Source organism: Coregonus lavaretus (genome assembly GCF_964263955.1).
Source record: "Coregonus lavaretus genome assembly, chromosome: 20".
NCBI classification, from domain to species: domain Eukaryota; kingdom Metazoa; phylum Chordata; class Actinopteri; order Salmoniformes; family Salmonidae; genus Coregonus; species Coregonus lavaretus.
The window spans coordinates 44,078,073-44,096,757 of record NC_140007.1 but is presented as its reverse complement, the minus strand read 5'-3'; the positions used below and the strand labels follow the sequence as shown (position 1 = coordinate 44,096,757).

General features: G+C 43.9%; 2 protein-coding genes across 2 annotated transcripts; both read right to left on the bottom strand.

Annotated features, from left to right (window-relative positions):
- Positions 1 to 389: 389 nt before the first annotated feature.
- On the bottom strand, positions 390 to 9,921 carry LOC311148375 (kinesin-like protein KIF3B). The gene is made up of 9 exons (XM_084185326.1): positions 9,851 to 9,921; positions 6,291 to 7,801; positions 6,069 to 6,170; positions 4,174 to 4,296; positions 3,853 to 3,971; positions 2,872 to 2,988; positions 2,609 to 2,714; positions 2,276 to 2,484; positions 390 to 2,070 (listed from the first exon to the last, which is right to left on the bottom strand). Exons 2-9 carry the CDS (start codon positions 7,695 to 7,697, stop codon positions 1,965 to 1,967), a joined length of 2,289 nt encoding a protein of 762 aa, XP_084041452.1. The 5' UTR covers positions 7,698 to 7,801; positions 9,851 to 9,921; the 3' UTR covers positions 390 to 1,964.
- Positions 9,922 to 12,869: 2,948 nt separating this feature from the next.
- pofut1 (protein O-fucosyltransferase 1) lies at positions 12,870 to 17,698 on the bottom strand. Its single transcript, XM_084184443.1, has 7 exons — positions 17,530 to 17,698; positions 17,205 to 17,326; positions 16,863 to 17,045; positions 16,338 to 16,450; positions 15,910 to 16,102; positions 15,515 to 15,757; positions 12,870 to 13,837 (listed from the first exon to the last, which is right to left on the bottom strand). The coding sequence occupies exons 1-7, from the start codon at positions 17,666 to 17,668 to the stop codon at positions 13,643 to 13,645; spliced, it is 1,188 nt and encodes a 395-aa protein (XP_084040569.1). The 5' UTR covers positions 17,669 to 17,698; the 3' UTR covers positions 12,870 to 13,642.
- Positions 17,699 to 18,685: the final 987 nt, after the last annotated feature.

The following is an 18,685-nucleotide window of genomic DNA, read 5'->3' as shown; positions in this document are numbered from 1 at the left end:
CTTGTAGAGTCCACGCCCTGATGAATTGAGGCTGTTCTGAGGGCAAAAGGGGGGAGGGGGGGATGCAACGCAATAATAGGAAGGTGTTCCTAATGTCCCAACACACAGAATCTGAGTGAACATCACATTTTAGGATAGAACATCCTTCCCATATAAACCATTGTGCAACAGTTGATCCAACCTTAAAATATAATTTTAAAAAAGTTAACCTAAGGATTTGAACTAACTAAAGCCATTTATTTAAATGCATGTACTGTCAGATATATATATATATATTTTTTAAACATACGTGTAACAAATCAAACATTAAAATGTGTACATAAACTTGAAATTATACAAATCCAAAAATAAAAGTATATTTCAAAGAAACCTTTTTTTTAATTTTTTTTATCTACACTTGTTTATAAAAATGAACAAAAAGGTGGTAATAAGTTAGAACTTTTCCAATATTGAAACCTATTTACTTGTTTTACAACTGCAAAGGTGATGCAGGATGATCTATGCATGTTGCTCTCTCTCTCTATACACCATGTCACAGGGCGGTATAGCCCAGACCCAGCAGTAGCAGCACACCCCTCCCAGTGAGAGGGGGACAGCAATCAGAGATGCGCGTTTCAACCGTGTGAATTAAAGACAGCATATTTATCCAAAACATACATGGAAAGCTACCTTCATTCTTCAGACCAAGCCTAGTTCATTTTGATGGAGGCCTCTGATATACAGTAGTTGGTAGAAGAGCGCCTGCTTTTCTTAGTCCTTTTTTTGTACAGTATTTCGGCCTGCTCGTTTCAGTACAACAAATCAGTTGATTCCAAGGAACAGAGCCAGATGTGACGTCGATAAAGATGAGGCTGGGGAAACGACACAACCCCCTCCCATCCATCCTCCTGCCTCTCCTTTAGCCCCTCCCTCCCTCCGTCCACCTCACCCTCCCCCCTCTCCTTTAGCCAGCCCCTGTAGGCCTGTAGAATATAAAGGCAACTTGAAACCCTGACAGATTTGGTTTGTGTTGACCTCTAGTTCCCCACTTTCATCTCCCTGTCATATCATCTGTCATCATTACCCTGTTATCATATCATCTGTCGTCATATCATCTCCCTGTCATATCATCTGATCATCTCCATGTCATATCATCTGTCATCATAACCCTGTCATCATATCATCTGTCATCATATCATCTCCCTGTCATATCATCTGATCATCTCCCTGTCATAATATCTGTCATCATATCATCAGATCCCTGTCATCATATCATCTCCCTGTCATATCATCTGATCATCTCCCTGTCATATCATCTGTCATCATATCATCATGTGTGCCAGAAAGAACAGCATCTAGTGATTCCAACAGCGACTGGCCCCACCGCGTGACGTGACAGAGACGTGTTGTAGTGTGCTTCACCCTCCAGCCTGTACGGTTCACCATGCAGAACAGACAGACTCCCCACTTATCTAGGACAGAGACTTAAAGCTCAACTCTTTACACAGACAGACAGACAGACCTGAATAACAGCACTCAATTGTAAACCTAAAGTAGGGACATTGAGGAGCACAACCACTTCTGGACAGACAACCAGCACACACACACACACACACAGCATTTCAATGACATGTACAGCAAAGCTGTCAGGTCCAGGTGTCATCTGCCCTTTCAGATGCCAGCCCCCATGTCCACATCTCATCCCATCATACACTGCAGACCAGGGAGGGGCCCAGGAAGACACGTGCATGGTAGAAAAGTGGAGCTCAGAAAAGGATTGGTCCAGTAACCATTTGGGATGGTAAGGTAGTTACAAATTCCTTAAAAAGCAGAAATAATAAAACAGCTACGGTCTCAGGTCAAATCAAAATAAAAGCAGCTTGAATCTAAGTCTTGAGACTGCTTCTCTTTCTCTTACAGACTGTAAAAACTAAACAAAAAGCAGTCTTTCATTTTGGGTCCCAAAACAGAAAGGTGTGGGGTGATCACTTGGGTACAAGCCCACGGGATTGTGGGTATAAAGGATGTCCTGGGCTGGAGGAGCTGTACGGAGATGTGGGGGTGGCGGTCTTCTTACCTGTTTTAGGTCGGCTGAAGGAGATGGGAAGATAAATATTTTGTTAGGGGGGAAAGAACATTGAGGTGGAAACATCATTGGCTTTTAAATCATGATTATTGCTTTATAACCCTGTGGTATCGAGTAGACCTGTGTGACACTAAACAGGCAGAAACACTCCCAACTGAAATAACTGACAAAACAAAGTGCTGATTTGTACAGAACGGGACAGACCCTTACCCAGACTTTGGTTTCTTGATGGCCCCAGTGCTGGTGGTCTGGGTGGGCCCAAGGCTGTTGTGCAACCCAGAGGCATCCACCTGGATCTCATCCTCTTCCCGCAGTGCATCCTCCAACGCTGCTGCTACTGTGGGTGCTATGACCGGCTCCTCATACTCCTTAGTGGTCCGAGCAGGCAGGTCCATCTCCAGCATCAGGATATTCTCAGCCTGGGGAGAGACAGAGAGAGGGGGGGGGTCAGAGGTCAGGAAACTGCTACCACCCATTGGACAAGGGCTAAGTCACATTCACCAGACACAGAGAGTGACAGAGAGGAGAAGAACATCATCATACCTTGTACCTGACGTCAGCCGTCATCACCATGGACGTGCGGGCGTGCTGGCTCAAGGGTCTTCTGTAGCCCACCGCTGACACTGGCCTGGTCATCATCTGCTGGTCACTGAGAGTGAGATCGAGGGTTAATTAAAAAGACAATCTGTGTGTGTTCCTACACACGAGGGATTTTCCAACCACTTATTCCAAACCCTGTGTTTTGTATTCATGATTTTTTGCATGTTTGTATGTCTAATTAACTGGATAATGAAATGTGCACATACTCCTCTATGCGTGTGATGGGACGCATCTTCCAGTTGTCGTCGTCCTCTTGGAAGAACGCCCTGTTCACGATCTTATTCTTCTCCTCCACGGGGATGAAGTTCTCAATGATGAGATGCCTGGCAGACAACAATAACAAGATCAGATCTGCTGCTGAAGAAGGGGCCTCTAACAGCCTGATGATACTATCATTGATAATAGGAGGAGGTGTAAACAGTCATGGGGGACGAGGGAACTACAGTGCAATACAGTCTGCCTAATCTAGACCAATCAATAACTAACTCTGACTGACAGCTACGTTATTGAGGAAAAATTGACATGTGGTTGTCTCACCTGGCTATCTTAAGATGAATGTACTTACTATGACTGTGATATGTGGTTGTCTCACCTGGCTATCTTAAGATGAATGTACTTACTATGACTGTGATATGTGGTTGTCTCACCTGGCTATCTTAAGATGAATGTACTTACTATGACTGTGATATGTGGTTGTCTCACCTGGCTATCTTAAGATGAATGTACTTACTATGATTGTGACATGTGGTTGTCTCACCTGGCTATCTTAAGATGAATGTACTTACTATGACTGTGATATGTGGTTGTCTCACCTGGCTATCTTAAGATGAATGTACTGTAAGTCGCTCTGGATAAGAGCGTCTGCTGAATGACTAAAATGTAAAAATGGGATGTATGTGCTCCTTGTCAGAATGGGATATATGGTCCTCTGTAGCTCAGCTGGTAGAGCAAGGCGCTTGTAACGCCAGGGTAGTGGGTTCGATCCCCGGGACCACCCATACACAAAAATGTATGCACGCATGACTAAGTCGCTTTGGATAAAAGCGTCTGCTAAATGGCATATTATTATTATTATTATCATCATCAGAGGGCAACAACCAAAATAGACTATATTGATTTGTGTTTTCTTTTTATTGTGTGTGAGAAATGAGAGAGTTGGCCTTGTGGGCAGCCTGGTGGCTCCATACTTGAGTTTGAGATCCCTGGTCAACTCATTCTGGGTCTGCTCCAGCTCCTGTCTCTCCTTGATGTGCAACTCCTGGACATCATGGATCTCCGTTTTCACTGCCTGCAGCTTGGCAAACAGCTGAGGGGAGAAAAACAGGGTGGTGAGGCACAGAGCACAACAACAGACAAAAACACCACAGTGTTTGATTCAGTGTAGCAAACACATTTTTGTGGCATGCACAATTTCCTTTGAACTTTTTTGTAGGCTAAACTGACAACGTAAAGGACAGCTTTCTAATGAATCGTGTGCACCCTTTTCGTATAGTTTTCTAATGTCCTACCTTTTTCAGCTTCTTGGTCTTGCTGTCCACTTCCTGCTGTAGAGAGCTGTACGTTTCCTTCAACTCCAGGGTCTCCTCATCACGATTCTCCACCTGCTGTTTCATCTCCCTCTCTCTGCGTTTCTGCGAACACACACAGAGCATCTCGGTAAGAAGGGCAAGGTTGTGTAATCACACAAAGTACTCACATAAATATTTTAACATTTCCCATCAGAGCGCAAATCAATACCATTAGATTGACGGTCTATTGAGTGTTTACCCGCTATCAATAACCTAAGACTATACATACAGTTGAAGTCGGAGGTTTACATACACCTTAGCCAAATACATTTAAACTCAGTTTCACAATTCCTGCCATTTAATCCTAGTACAAATTCCCTGTCTTAGGTCAGTTAGGATCACCACTTTATTTTAAATGTCAGAATAATAGTAGAGAGAATGATTTATTTCAGATTTTATTTCTTTCATCACATTCCCAGTGGGTCAGAAGTTTACATACACTCAATTAGTATTTGGTAGCATTGCCTTTAAATTCTTTAACTTGGGTCAAACGTTTTGGGTAGCCTTCCACAAGCTTCCCACAATAAATTGGGTGAATTTTGGCCCATTCCTCCTGACAGAGCTGGTGTAACTGAGTCAGGTTTGTAGGCCTCCTTGCTCACACAAGCTTTTTCAGATCTGCCCACAAATGTTCTATAGGATTGAGGTCAGGGCTTTGTGATGGCCACTCCAATACCTTGACTTTGTTGTCCTTAAACCATTTTGTCACAATTTTGGAAGTATGCTTGGGGTCATTGTCCATTTGGAAGACCCATTTGCGACCAAGCTTTAACTTCCTGACGTCTTGAGATGTTGCTTCAATATATCCACATAATTTTCCTTCCTCATGATGCCATCTATTTTGTGAAGTGTACCAGTCCTTCCTGCAGCAAAGCACCCCCACAGCACGGTTGGGATGGTGTTCTTCGGCTTGCAAGCCTCCTCCTTTTTCCTCCAAACATAACGATGGTCATTATGTCTAAACAGTTATATTTTTGTTTAATCAGACCAGAGGACATTTATCAAAAAAGTACAATCTTTGTCCCCATGTGCAGTTGCAAACCGTAGTCTGGCTTTTTTATGGCGGTTTTGGAACAGTGGCTTCTTCCTTGCACAGTGGCCTTTCAGGTTATGTCGATATAGGACTCGTTTTACTGTAGATACTTTTGTACCCGTTTCCTCCAGCATCTTCACAAGGTCCTTTGCTGTTGTTCTAGGATTGATTTGCATTTTTCACACCAAGGCACGTTAAATCTCTAGGAGACAGAACGCGTCTCCTTCCTGAGCGGTATGATGGCTGCGTGGTCCAATGGTGTTTATACTTGCGTACTATCGTTTGTACAGATGAACGTGGTATCTTCAGGCGTTTGGAAATTGCCCCCAAGGATGAACCAGACTTGTGGAGGTCTACCATTTTTTTCCCTGAGGTCTTGGCTGATTTCTTTTGATTTTCCCATGATGTCAAGTAAAGAGGCACCGAGTTTGAAAGTAGGCCTTGAAATACATCCACAGGTACACCTCCAATTGACTCAAATGATGTCAATTAGCCTATCAGAAGCTTCTAAAACCATTACATCATTTTATGGAATTTTCCAAGCTGTTTAAAAGGCACAGTGAACTTAGTGTATGTAAACTTCTGACCCACTGGAATTGTGATACAGTGAATTATAAGTGAAATAATCTGTCTGTAAACAATTGTTGGAAAAATTACTTGTGTCATGCACAAAGTAGATGTCCTAACCGACTTGCCAAAACTATAGTTTGTTAACAAGAAATTGTGGAGTGGTTGAAAAACGAGCTTTAAATGACTCCAACCTAAGTGTATGTGAACTTCCTACTTCAACTGTATACGTTACCTGTTCAGCGATTTCCTGTCGCTTCTGCTCGAGGATCCTTTGTTGCTCATTGGTGTGGTCCACAATGTTCTTCCCCCCCATCAGAAGCTTACTCTCCATCGCCTGGGAGAGGACACAATCAAGAGATGTGAGGGAAACACAGAACAGGTAGAATGATTTTTTTATTTATTTTAAGTGTTGGTCTAAAAGACCATGAAAAGGACCAGAATGTAGTCTCCTCACCTTGACTTTGGCAGTCAGCATATCGCCTGCTTCCTGCTCCTTTTTGAGGGCATCCATCTTCCTCTCCTTCTCTTTTAGCAGCCTCTGTTTCTCCTCTGCCACCAGACTGTGATCCTCCATGATGGCCTTCCTCTCAGTCTCCAACTTCTCCTGCTGTTCACACCAATAATCTGCACCCACTTTATCAGCTGGTTCTACACCTTCATCCTCCTCCGTCTCTCCATCCTCCGTGTCCTCTTCTAGCTCTTCCCCAGCTTCCCCAACCCCCCTCCTCTTCTTCTTCTTTTTCCCTGAGCGTTTCTCTAACTGCTCTTTGAGCCGGGCAATCTCTTCCTGGAACTCCCTGAGCAGAGCATCTTTGGGGTCCTCGTTGACACGGGGCTTGTTCTTGATGTTCTTGGCCCGGTTTGAGTAGCGTAATGTGGTCAGTGTCTCCTCCACATTGTAAGAGGCTGGTCCGATGTTAGCCACCATGACTGTGCGGGCATTGCCCCCCAGGGAGTCCTGCAGCAGGCGGGTGAGCTTGGAGTCGCGGTAGGGGATGTGGGTGCTCCTGCCGTCCACCAGGGCAGAGATGACATTCCCCAAGGCTGACAGAGACAGGTTGATCTTGGTGGCTTCCTTCAGGCGCTCTCCCTGGGCTCCTGTCTTGGTCTGCCTCTCACTACCAGCCAGGTCCACCAGGTTCAGTTTGCCCACTCGAATGTGGTTCTCCCCGTCGACACCCAGCTCGCTACACTCGACGGTAATGAGAAAAATGGCATGTGACCGGGAGCTGTGCTCATTCATGTTGGTGGAGCCCACGGAGCGGTTTTGGTTCCCCACATTCATGACGTGCTCTATTTCTCGTACACTCTTAGTGACGAAGGAGGAGAGGTCCTTGACGTATACACCCGTGTCTGGCCTCTCTTTCAGCTCCAGACGGCGGGACTGGTCCTTGGACAGCAGGTCCTTGATCTCCTCCTGGTAGATCTCCAGGTACGAGGCCCTCACCAGGTACTGCTGGTTCTGGGAGCGGGAGATGTGTGTGAAGACGTGCTCAAAGGAATTGGGGATTACACCCCTTCTCTCTGGGTCATTGCGCACCCCCTCCATAGTGTAGGTCTTTCCTGTTCCTGTCTGGCCGTACGCAAATATGGTCCCATTGAAACCAAGCAAGACTGAGTCCACCAGGGGCCTGAAGGTTTCATCATAGAGATCCACCTGTTTGGAGTTCCAGTCGTACACAGAGTCAAATGTGAAGATCTTGGGGTGTTGGTGGGCTGCAGCCCCCCGGGGGTTTCTCACGGCCACCTGGCCAAGCTTCACATCCACCTCCACCACCCTCTCAAAGTTGGCTGCACGCTCCTTCTCATTCATGGGTCGACAGCGGACCACCACCTTCACCGACTCTCTGGTCTTAGACATTGTGAGGATTTTCTGAGAAACTGCCTTGTCACCTGGCTTGTGTCTATGTCCTTCAAGTTTGTACAAATCTGAGTTCACAATGTCAGACCTGCCAGCATCAGAACCTGTAAAAAGAGATGCTGATGTTCAAATAGCTATTGCCAACACGACTTGTTACCGTTAATGTTTTCTTTTGTGATTATGAAGACCTTATTTGTGAACTGTGCATCAAACTAGCTTCCTGACTACAGATACTGTAGCAGCTAGCTAGCAAGCTAACATTAACATGACTAGCAACCTAGGTAAACGACAGAGCGCAACAAAGATACTGATGGTAACTAGCTAACCCCTCCATCTGTGACAACATCAAATTAGGTTATCTTGCTAGCTAGCTACATCACCAAAAGTATGTGGACACCTGCTCGTCGAACATCTCATTCCAAAGTCATGGGCATTAATATGGAGTTGGTCCCCCCTTTGCAGCTATAACAGCCTCCACTCTTCTGGGAAGGCTTTCCACTAGATGTTGGAACATTGCTGCAGGGACTTGCTTCCATTCAGCCACAAGAGCATTAGTGAGGTCGGGCACTGATGTTGGGCGATTAGGCCTGGCTTGCAGTCAGCGTTCCAATTCATCCCAAAGGTGTTCGATGGGGTTGAGGTCAGGGCTCTGTGCAGGCCAGTCAAGTTCTTCCACATCGATCTCGACAAACCATTTCTGTATGGACCTCACTTTGTGCAGGGGGACATTGTCATGCTGAAACAGGAAAGGGCCTTCCCCAAACTGTTGCCACAAAGTTGGAAGCACTCATCTAGAATGTCATTGTATGCTGTAGCGTTAAGATTTCCCTTCACTGGAACTAAGGGGCCTAGCCCGAACCATGAAACAGCCCCAGACCATTATTCCTCCTCCACCAAACTTTACAGTTGGCACTATTCATTGGGGCAGGTAGCGTTCTCCTGGCATCCGCCAAACCCAGATTCGTCAGTCAGACTGCCAGATGGTGAAGTGTGATTCATCACTCCAGAGAACGCGCATCCACTGCTCCAGAGTCCAATGGCAGCGAGCTTTACACCACTCCAGTCAACACTTGGCATTGCACATGGTGATCTTAGGCTTGTGTGCAGCTGTTCGGCCATGGAAACCCATTTCATGAAGCTCCCAACGAACAGTTAATGTGCTGACGTTGCTTCCAGAGGCAGTAATCAAACTCAGTAGTGAGCGTTGCAACCTAGGACAGACGATTTTTAGGCGCTATGTGCTTCAGCACTCGGCGGTCCCGTTCTGTGAGCTTGTGTGGCCTACCACTTTGCGTCTATGAGCAACAAAGGCTCAGCCGTTTCCACTTCAAAAGAAAAACTTCACAATAACAATATTTACACTTGACCCGGGCAGCTCTAGCAGGGCAGAAATGTGATTTACTGACTTGTTGGAAAGATGGCATTCTATGACGGTGCGACGTTTAAAGTCACTGAGTTCTTCAGTAAGGCCATCCTATTGCCGATGTTTGTCTATGGAGATTGCATGGCTGTGTGGTGGTTTATATACACCTGTCAGCGACGGGTGTGGCTAAAATAGTCGAATACAGTCATTTGAAGGGGCGTCCACATACTTTTGTATATATAGTGTACCTAGGCCATTTCGCTAGCAAAACGTAAATGTATGACCTACTAACTTAGCTAACTGGCTAAAAACGTCACGTTCTTTGGCAAGCTAGTTAGTTATATCAGTCAGTGCTCCCTGGTGATAGCGTCGCAACCGATCAACTGGCATTTACAGTGCTACTGTAACCTAGCTAACGCGTTAGTTGATTGATGCAAATTAAAAGGTTACGGCTTTTCGGTTTGCTAATTGTGACAATTAGATATATATCAACAAGAAGATATCTAGCAAACTGGAGAAACATGTTCACATCACCCAACATAATGTTATTTAGCTAGCCAGCTTGTTTACAAAGTCAAAGACTCGGGAAGCACCCCAAACTCGATCAGACGGCCTAGCAACGGCAAAACACATCCATTCTCAGAGGGCAGGAGACAAGACCGTGCATTTTGATGATGGGAGGCATCTCCTTATGCAGTTTACAAGAACAAGCACACAATTCAGGTGAAACTCATTTTAACATTATTAAACTGCAACATCCATGACAACATAAACGTTGTCAGCTAGTTACCATTTAATCCAGTACTTCCACCCAGTCAGCCATTACCGCCGCCGTCCCTTCATCCCAGAAAACTATCCCGGATGGAATGGAGAGGTGCTGGTTGATGACTTTCAACGTCACAGCCAATCTTCTTCTTTGGTATAATGGCGTTCGCAACCATTATATGTGTATTCCGCCACCTACTGTGCGGGTGGATAATAAAGATCCCAAAAATGAAATAATGCGAAGTAAATAATAATATATATATATATATATATATATATACACTACCGGTCAAAAGTTTCAGAACACCCACTCATTCAAGCGTTTTTCTTTATTTTTACTATTTTCTACATTGTAGAATAATAGTGAAGACATCAAAACTATGAAATAACTTCATATGGAATCATGTAGTAACCCAACCTTTTGCCTTGATGACAGCTTTAAACACTCTTGGCATTCTCTCAACCAGCTTCATGAGGTAGCCACCTGGAATGCATTTCAATTTGTTATTTTTTTAAACCTTTATTTAACTAGGCAAGTCAGTTAAGAACAAATTCTTATTTACAATGACGGCCTACACCGGCCAAACCCGGACGACACTGGGCCAATTAACAGGTGTGCCTTGTTAAAAGTTAACTTCTTAATGCGTTTGAGCCGATCAGTTGTGTTGTGACAAGGGGGGGGTTACAGAAGATAGCCCAATTTGGTAAAAGACCAAGTCCATATTATGGCAAGAACAGCTCAAATAAGCTAAGAGAAATGACAGTCCATCATTACTTTAAGACATGATGGTCAGTCAATATGGAAAATTGCAATAACTTTGAAAGTTTCTTCAAGTGCAGTGGCAAAAACCATCAAGCACTATGATGAAACTGGCTCTCATGAGGACCGCCACAGGAATGGAAGACCCAGTTACCTCTGCTGCAGAGGATAAGTTCATTAGAGTTACCAGCCTCAGAAATTGCAGCCCAAATAAATGCTTCACAGAGTTCAAGTAACAGACACATCTCAACATCAACTGTTCAGAGGAGACGTGTGAATCAGGCCTTCATGGTCGAATTGCTGCAAAGAAACCACTACTAAAGGACACCAATAATAAGAAGAGACTTGCTTGGGCCAAGAAACAAGAGCAATGGACATTAGACCTGTGGACATTTGTCCTTTGGTCTGGAGTCCAAATTTGAGATTTTTGGTTCCAACCAGTGTCTTTGTGAGACGCGGTGTGGGTGAACGGATGATCTCTGCATGTGTATTTCCCACCGTAAAGCATGGAGGAGGAGGTGTTATGGTGTGGGGGTGCTTTGCTGGTGACACTGTCAGTGATTTATTTAGAATTCAAGGCACACTTAACCAGCATGGCTACCACAGCATTCTGCAGTGATACGCCATCCCATCTGGTTTGCGCTTAGTGGGACTATCATTTGTTTTTCAACAGGACAATGACCCCAAAATACACCCCCAGGCTGTGTAAGGGCTATTTTACCAAGAAGGAGAGTGATGGAGTGCTGCATCAGATGTCCTGGCCTCCACAATTCCCCGACCTCAACCAAATTGAGATGGTTTGGGATGAGTTGGACCGCAGAGTGAAGGAAAAGCAGCCAACAAGTGCTCAGCATATGTGGGAACTCCTTCAAGACGGTTGGAAAAGCATTCCAGGTGAAGCTGGTTGAGAGAATGCCAAGAGTGTGCAAAGCAGTCAAGGCAAAGGGTGGCTACTTTGAAGAATCTAAAATCTCTTTTGATTTGTTAAACACTTTTTTGGTTACTACATGATTCCATATGTGTTATTTCATTGTTTTGATTTCTTCACTATTATTCTACAAAGTAGAAAATAGTAAAAATAAAGAAAAACCCTTGAATGAGTGGGTGTTCTGAAACTTTTGACCGGTAGTGTATATATATATTATTATTTACATATATACACATTCTTAAACTATCAACAACGATTTTTAAATTAAACTAAATCAGCCTGCTTTTCTAACAATATTCTGATCAGGTCCCTACACAGGCTCAGAAGGATTCTGTGAGGGCGACAGTGCTTCTGCCATGAAGTCCAAAAACGTATCGGCTGCAGATATGATGTCCAGCTTGTTGGACACTTACAATTAATAACTGTGGCTATAAAAGCTACAAAATCCACCTTCTTCACAATAAGTGTATCCAGATCACTTGATTGGCTTATAACATTGACAAATGGTTGTGGTGCATCCACCCCCATATCTTCTTCAGCACTGTGGCCTCTTGCCCTTTCAACTCTCTTCACCACCTCCACATAGATATGCTGTACCAATTTGATCCTTGACACCTCAACCTCTTTCACCCTAACAGAGCACTCAGGGAATTCGGGAATATGATCCCCACCACAGTTGCAACATTTTACATTCACAGACTCTTCAATAACATATTCCTCATGTCTGCTAACACTTGACACGTGGCCAATCTTTTTACAGTTCTTGCATTGCATCGGGTTTTGCATGAACGTTCTCACGGGGTATCTTATATATCCCCGTTTTACATAGGATGGTAGATACTCATCAAACATCAATAATACAGATACACTTTGCTCCTTTTTCCCCTTTTTCTCCATATGGGTCAAGCGACGTGCATTAACTACTGGAATTTCCAGCCTAAGATATTTATTATCAACGTCCAACGGGACATCACAGCCAATTGCTGTCTTTGTCCTGCTACTGTATTAGTAGCCTAGCAACATGTTCCTAGGTAGCAGCTGAAGACCTCTCCTCATAATAAATAGGAGCAAATGTCTCTTACAAAATTATGTCAATATACCTTCGGGAAATGTTATTCAAAGAAATGCATTGAGAAATTGAACATGTAAAAAGTGAGAACATGCATTATTAGATTTCTTTCAAGGCTACAGACATGTACTTACCATCGAAGCCTGAATCTTCTCCATTTATCTGACTGAGGCAGCTCAGTCATTACATTTCAGGGTTACTTGCATAAATGTCATGTTCCCGGTCATTTTCATCACAGAGCAATAATACAACTCTTCAGAAACAGATGACAAAAGCAGATACAGTAATCATGTTGTACAAAAGTACAGTAAACATTTACTTATTAGAGTACATTAGAAGAATGTATGAGGAAGACTGTCAACCGCCCCCCTATAATTAGTATCTGCAGGATCAGTTACTGAACTATTATTTATTTTTGTAGTTATTTTCCACCCTCATCCACCAGGTCGCCTATACACCGTATTAAAGAAGGGAGGGAGGGAGGGAGGGAGGGAGGGAGGGAGGGAGGGAGGGAGGGAGGGAGGGAGGGAGGGAGGGTGGGAGAGCAACACGTAAGAGCTGGAGCACATGATCAGACAGGACATTACACTGGAAGTCTTACCCACCCAGGGTTCAACTGGGTGACCTGAGCTCCTGCTAACTTGACTGGTATGCAAATTGAGACATATATAGCTGTGGCTATAGAAAGTACTGTGGAAATTGAACACCCTCTTGATGCTATGAAGAGTTGTGTAATAGTGTAACTGCTTGTTTAATAGCAGTGGTGTAGTGGAGGCTAAACACAGGTAAACGTAGTTAACGCAATTTTATATTTTGCGCGAGGGTTTACCCACCTTTTGCTGAAAAAATGCATTGAAAGTATAGGGAGTGTTACTTTATTCACCGCGAACGGCGATCAGAGTTTACACCCCCCCCAAAAAAAGTGTAATATAATGAGTAGGGAGTACAAGATCACATTCCCACAATGCAATGTCCAAGTCCTAACCCAAGATTAAAAAGCCATTCTAAAAGCCATTTGTCGTCTTTCTTCGGAATAGACTACCCAGGAAGGGAAAAATCTTCACAGCTCGTCTTTCTTGTTCATTTTTCCAGCATAGTCCATTCCGAAGAAAGAGGACGGGCGGGCGTGAACATCCCGGTCTCGTTTGACAAAAGCTGAGAACGAGGACACACAATTCCCAACGAAGTGGTCAGCTTGGCTTAGGATGTACAGGTCCATCTGGGCAGAGTCCGGCTTCAGGCTCACCACCTTCACCTGGGCATGGACAGACAAATCAACAACGATACACTGAACATGCAGTATACAAACAAAGCATGTTTACCAACTGCGTAACACGTGTGAAAAACGGGTGTACTGTATGTGTATATACAGTGCATTCGGGAAAGTATTCAGACCCCTTGACTTTTTCCACATTTTGTTACGTTACAGTCTTATTCTAAAATGTATTAAATAGTCCTCATCAATCTACACACAATACCTCATAATGACAAAGCAAAAACAGGTTTTTAGACATTTTTGCACATAAAAAAAAAAGAAAAGGGAAATATGACTTTTACATAATTATTCAGACCCTTTACTCAGTACTTTGTTGAAACACCTTTGGCAGAGATTACAGCCTCGAGTCTTCTTGGGTATAAGGCTACAAGCTTGGCACATCTATATTTGGGGAGTTTCTCCCATTCTTCTCTGCAGATCCTCTCAAGCTCTGTCAGGTTGGATGGGGAGCGGCGCTGCACAGCTATTTTCAGGGCTCTCCAGAGATGTTCGATCGGGTTCAAGTCCGGGCTCTGGCTGGGCCACTCAAGGACATTCATAGACAGTCTGAGGCCTCTCTGGAGCAGGATTTCATCAAGGATCTCTCTGTACTTTGCTCCTTTCATCTTTCCCTCGATCCTGACTAGTCTCCCAGTCACTGCCACTGAAAAACATCCCCACAGCATGATGCTGCCACCACCATGCTTCACAGTAGGTATGGTGCCAGATTTCCTCCAGACGTGGCGCTTGGCATTCAGGGCAAAGTGTTCAGTCTTTGTTTCATCAGACCAGAGAATCTTTTTTCTCATGGTCTGAGAGTCTTTAGGTGCCTTCTGTCAAACTCCAAGCGGGCTGTCATGTGCCTTTTACTGAGGAGTGGCTTGTGTCTGGCCACTCTACCATAAAGGCCTGATTGGTGGAGTGCTGCAGAGATGGTTGTCCTTCTGGAGGTTTCTCCCATCACAGAGGAACTCTGGAGCTCTGACAGATTTACCATCGGGTTCTTGGTCACCTCCCTGACCAAGGCCCTTCTCCCCCGATTGCTCAGTTTGGCCGGGCGGCCAGCTCAAGGAAGAGTCTTGGTGGTTCCAAACTTCTTCCATTTAAGAATGATAGAGGCCACTGTTCTTGGGGACCTTCAATGCTGCTGAAATGTTTGGGTACCCTTCCCCAGATCTGTGCCTCGACACAATCCTGTCTCGGTGCTCTACGGACAATTCCTTCGACCTCATGGCTTGGTTTTTGCTCTGACAACTGTGGGACCTTATATAGACAGATGTGTGCCTTTCCAAATCATGTCCAATCAATTGAATTTACCACAGGTGGACTCCAAGTTGTAGAAACATCTTAAGGATGATCAATAGAAACAGGATGCACCTGAGCTCAATTTTGAGTCTCATAGCAAAGGGTCTGAATACTTATGTAAATAAGGTATTTCTGTTTTTATTTTTTAATACATTTGCAAAAATTTATAAAAACCTGTTTTTGCCTTGTCATTATGGGGTATTGTGTGTAGATTGATGAGATACATGTTTTATTTAATCCATTTTAGAATAAGGCTGTAACGTAACAAAATGTGGAAAAAGTCAAGGAGTCTGAATACTTTCCGAATGCACTGTGTGTGTATATATATTTAACTGACAAATAAAATCAATCAATCAATCAATCAAAGCTCACCTTATCCTTGAAGAGTTTTTGGATCTCAGCGAGGTGGGACTCTGAGTCTGTGGCGATATAAACGGAGCGGGCAGAGGTTTTCTTGACCCAGAGCTTGAGGGCCCGGCGGATCTCAGCCAGGTCAGGGAGGCACATGGTCATGGTGAGGGGCAAGGCAGTCTGGTGATTATAACCCACACACTGAGGAGAGGCCATGAAGTGAGGCCCAGCATCCCCACTCTGGAGCAGCTTACAGGCATTTACCTACAAGGACCATTAAATCGGGGAAGACAACAGAGAAACAGAATGGGTCGGGTCAGGGCAGGACAAAATGTATTGAAAATGTCAATAACTCATAATTTTTTTTATTCTGTCGAGTATGTGTGTGTGTGTTTGTGTGTGTGTTCCCAGCTCACCCAATCAGAGCCGATCCTCAGGTGTATGGCCACGTATGGCCTGGGCAGCAGAGCAGCGATGTGTTCCTGTCCCTCCTGCACCATCCCTTCCGCCCACACTACATACCGCTGCAGACCCACATATTCCTCTATCACAGGGAACTGAGCTGGGGCACCTGGCAGGGCCAGGACAGGGTGCTCTGATGGAGGGAACCTGACCAGGGAGGACGAGAGAGGGGGAAGGAAATTGGGACTGAAAAGTAGCCCGCTGGCTAAAACTGGCACTTCTACAGTGATGCTCATTAATGGGCACTGTCCTTGTAAAACTACATTTAATTTAATACATTGGTTATGTTAATAAGAGGTTTATTTATTCTGCTGTTATATCGCCAGTAAGTTGAGCAAAAATCATGCTTATGTTTCACTAACAGTAAAGCACAAAGACTTACTTGTTGAGCCAATGAGGTTGGTGGTAGGAACTGAAGGACAAGCCGTCAAACAGGACAGACCTGTCAAACTCCACTCCTACGTGATCCCAAAACGGACCAAAAGGATTCCCGTCCTGATAATGAGAGCATGTGATGGTTCATAACACACCATGAGCAAGGCTTTACAAGACGTTTATACCAGATCTAACTGTTTTCACCACTTGGTGGTAAACATGAGAAATAGATGATAAGGAAGAGATTTTAATGTAAAATACAGTTATAGTAACATTCCATCAGGGGGCAGTGTTTTGCTCTGCCATGGCATTCTTTCCATTTGCATGAACAACACTAAATCAATACATTTCTTATATAAGTAATTTAATTATATAAAAGACAATAGAGCCAAAGCTATGGCCTATGTTCCAGGACCTGGCTTTTAAATAATCTCTGACCAGTTTCAACGTTTTTTCTTTCACTAACCAGGCTCAATACCTGAACAACGGTCTCAGTTTCTCCAACTCTCTGAACCTCAATCACAACACTCACCTTCATGGGGCAGGACTTCTTGTCCACACTCCTCTGGGCAGCTGACTCAAAGCAGTAGGCTGCCCTCCGTCCCTTGGGCCAGTGTGTTGGGGCAAGATGCTTCATGAAGTCCTCCAGGCTTACCACACGGTGGTAGTGGGTCAGGGCCTCCAGCTGGAAAAAATCACTGTAGGGGACATGTACCTGTTGAAAGGGAGAGACAGCTGTGAGTGTGAGATGTGATCATCCCTGCGTCCCCAAGTCTCTGTCCTTTCTCCCAAAGTGTGCTCTTGTTCACTTCGTGGATTTAAAAGAAAGGGACTGGTGAGATCAACACCAGGAAACATTGATTCATGCACTTACATTTGAGTATGGAGGCGCGTGGTGGCGGTACACTATGAAGGGGGGAACTGCCAGTGTTCGATTCAGCATTTTGGCGAATGCCAACGAACCCAGAAAGTGGTCGGCTTGGTTTCCAAATCGACCTGAGTAACGAAATGGGTCCCATTAGCAACGAATTTTAAACACGAGATTTATATTTGGAAAATACAAATCTAGATAGCATAAATACATAACATCTGCGTGAATAAATGAACTGTAAGAAACCATAGCCGGGCTAACGTTACATATCAGACATCATCATGACACCATAGTAGCTAACGTTACAATGCTTCCAATTAAAGTTTACCCATGCAAGGACAATATAAAATGTAGCCATTGTCGTCCCACTTTAACTCTGTAGCAAACGTTAGACTAATTTGTAGCAATATTGCTATAAGCGAATAATAGACCACAAAAAGTTGCAAATGATTCAGTTTCGCCGCCATTGTGTTTCATGCTACATCCCAGAATGCATTGGAAGTTGAACAAAGTTTAACCCCCGAGGTGCTGCTCCTCTTGAATACGTGGGTCTGCTACATCACTCTGAAACTTCCTATGAATTTGGAATTGGAACTTCCTATGATCTTGGAAAGTTGATGGAATATTTAGACATAAATCTATTTAATGGAATATTTAGACATGTGTGTGATTCATATGTGAGGCGATCAGTCTTCATGAAATTAGTATTTATTAGCCAAAGAAATGTGTTGTTATTTATTTTTAGTAGTCACAGAATTGACTAATTTGTCTGGCATTAATTGCTCGTATACAAAAACCTTTGGAACAGACTATATCACAGAACTGCGATGTGTAAACGGCATACAGAAGCGATGACACAAGTGTTGTAATTTTTTTATTTTTTAAATCAGAATATTCTGACGAAAAGTTAAATGAAAGAGTATAGGCTATGCCTTTGTGAGCTGAATCAGCATTAGCATGTGATCAGATTGAATTAGTCATCCAATAGGTCTATATAAAACCCACACATATTGCGCACACACGTCTTGTAGCTTAGTTTTTTTTTTGGGAGGGGGGGGAACAACATCATGCTTCTAAACCAAGTGAGTTCATCATCATTGATGTACTAGTATTTGATTGTGTTTCTTCATTAATTAACAACAGGTCCTCATGAAATCTTCAGTGGTGACAGAGGGGACCTTGAGTAACTGGCTTCCTGACCATAGTGCCTTGAACTGGAATGTAATCAATCAAAATGGAGTCAATGTTATTTTCACTGATAAAGACCCAGAAGAAACAAGCACTATGATTGAACCCAGAGCTCTGTGATTAAACTCTTCATTAAAAGCAACATCTGTGTGCAATATGCCTCAACTAATAGTAACACTTGGTTTGGGTGTGGCCTCAAACCACATTATATAGTGATGTGTGTGTGTGTGTGTGTGTGTGTGTGAATGCGTGTGCCAGAGAAAAAGGGTATGTATGTTTGTGCATTGTATGGGGCA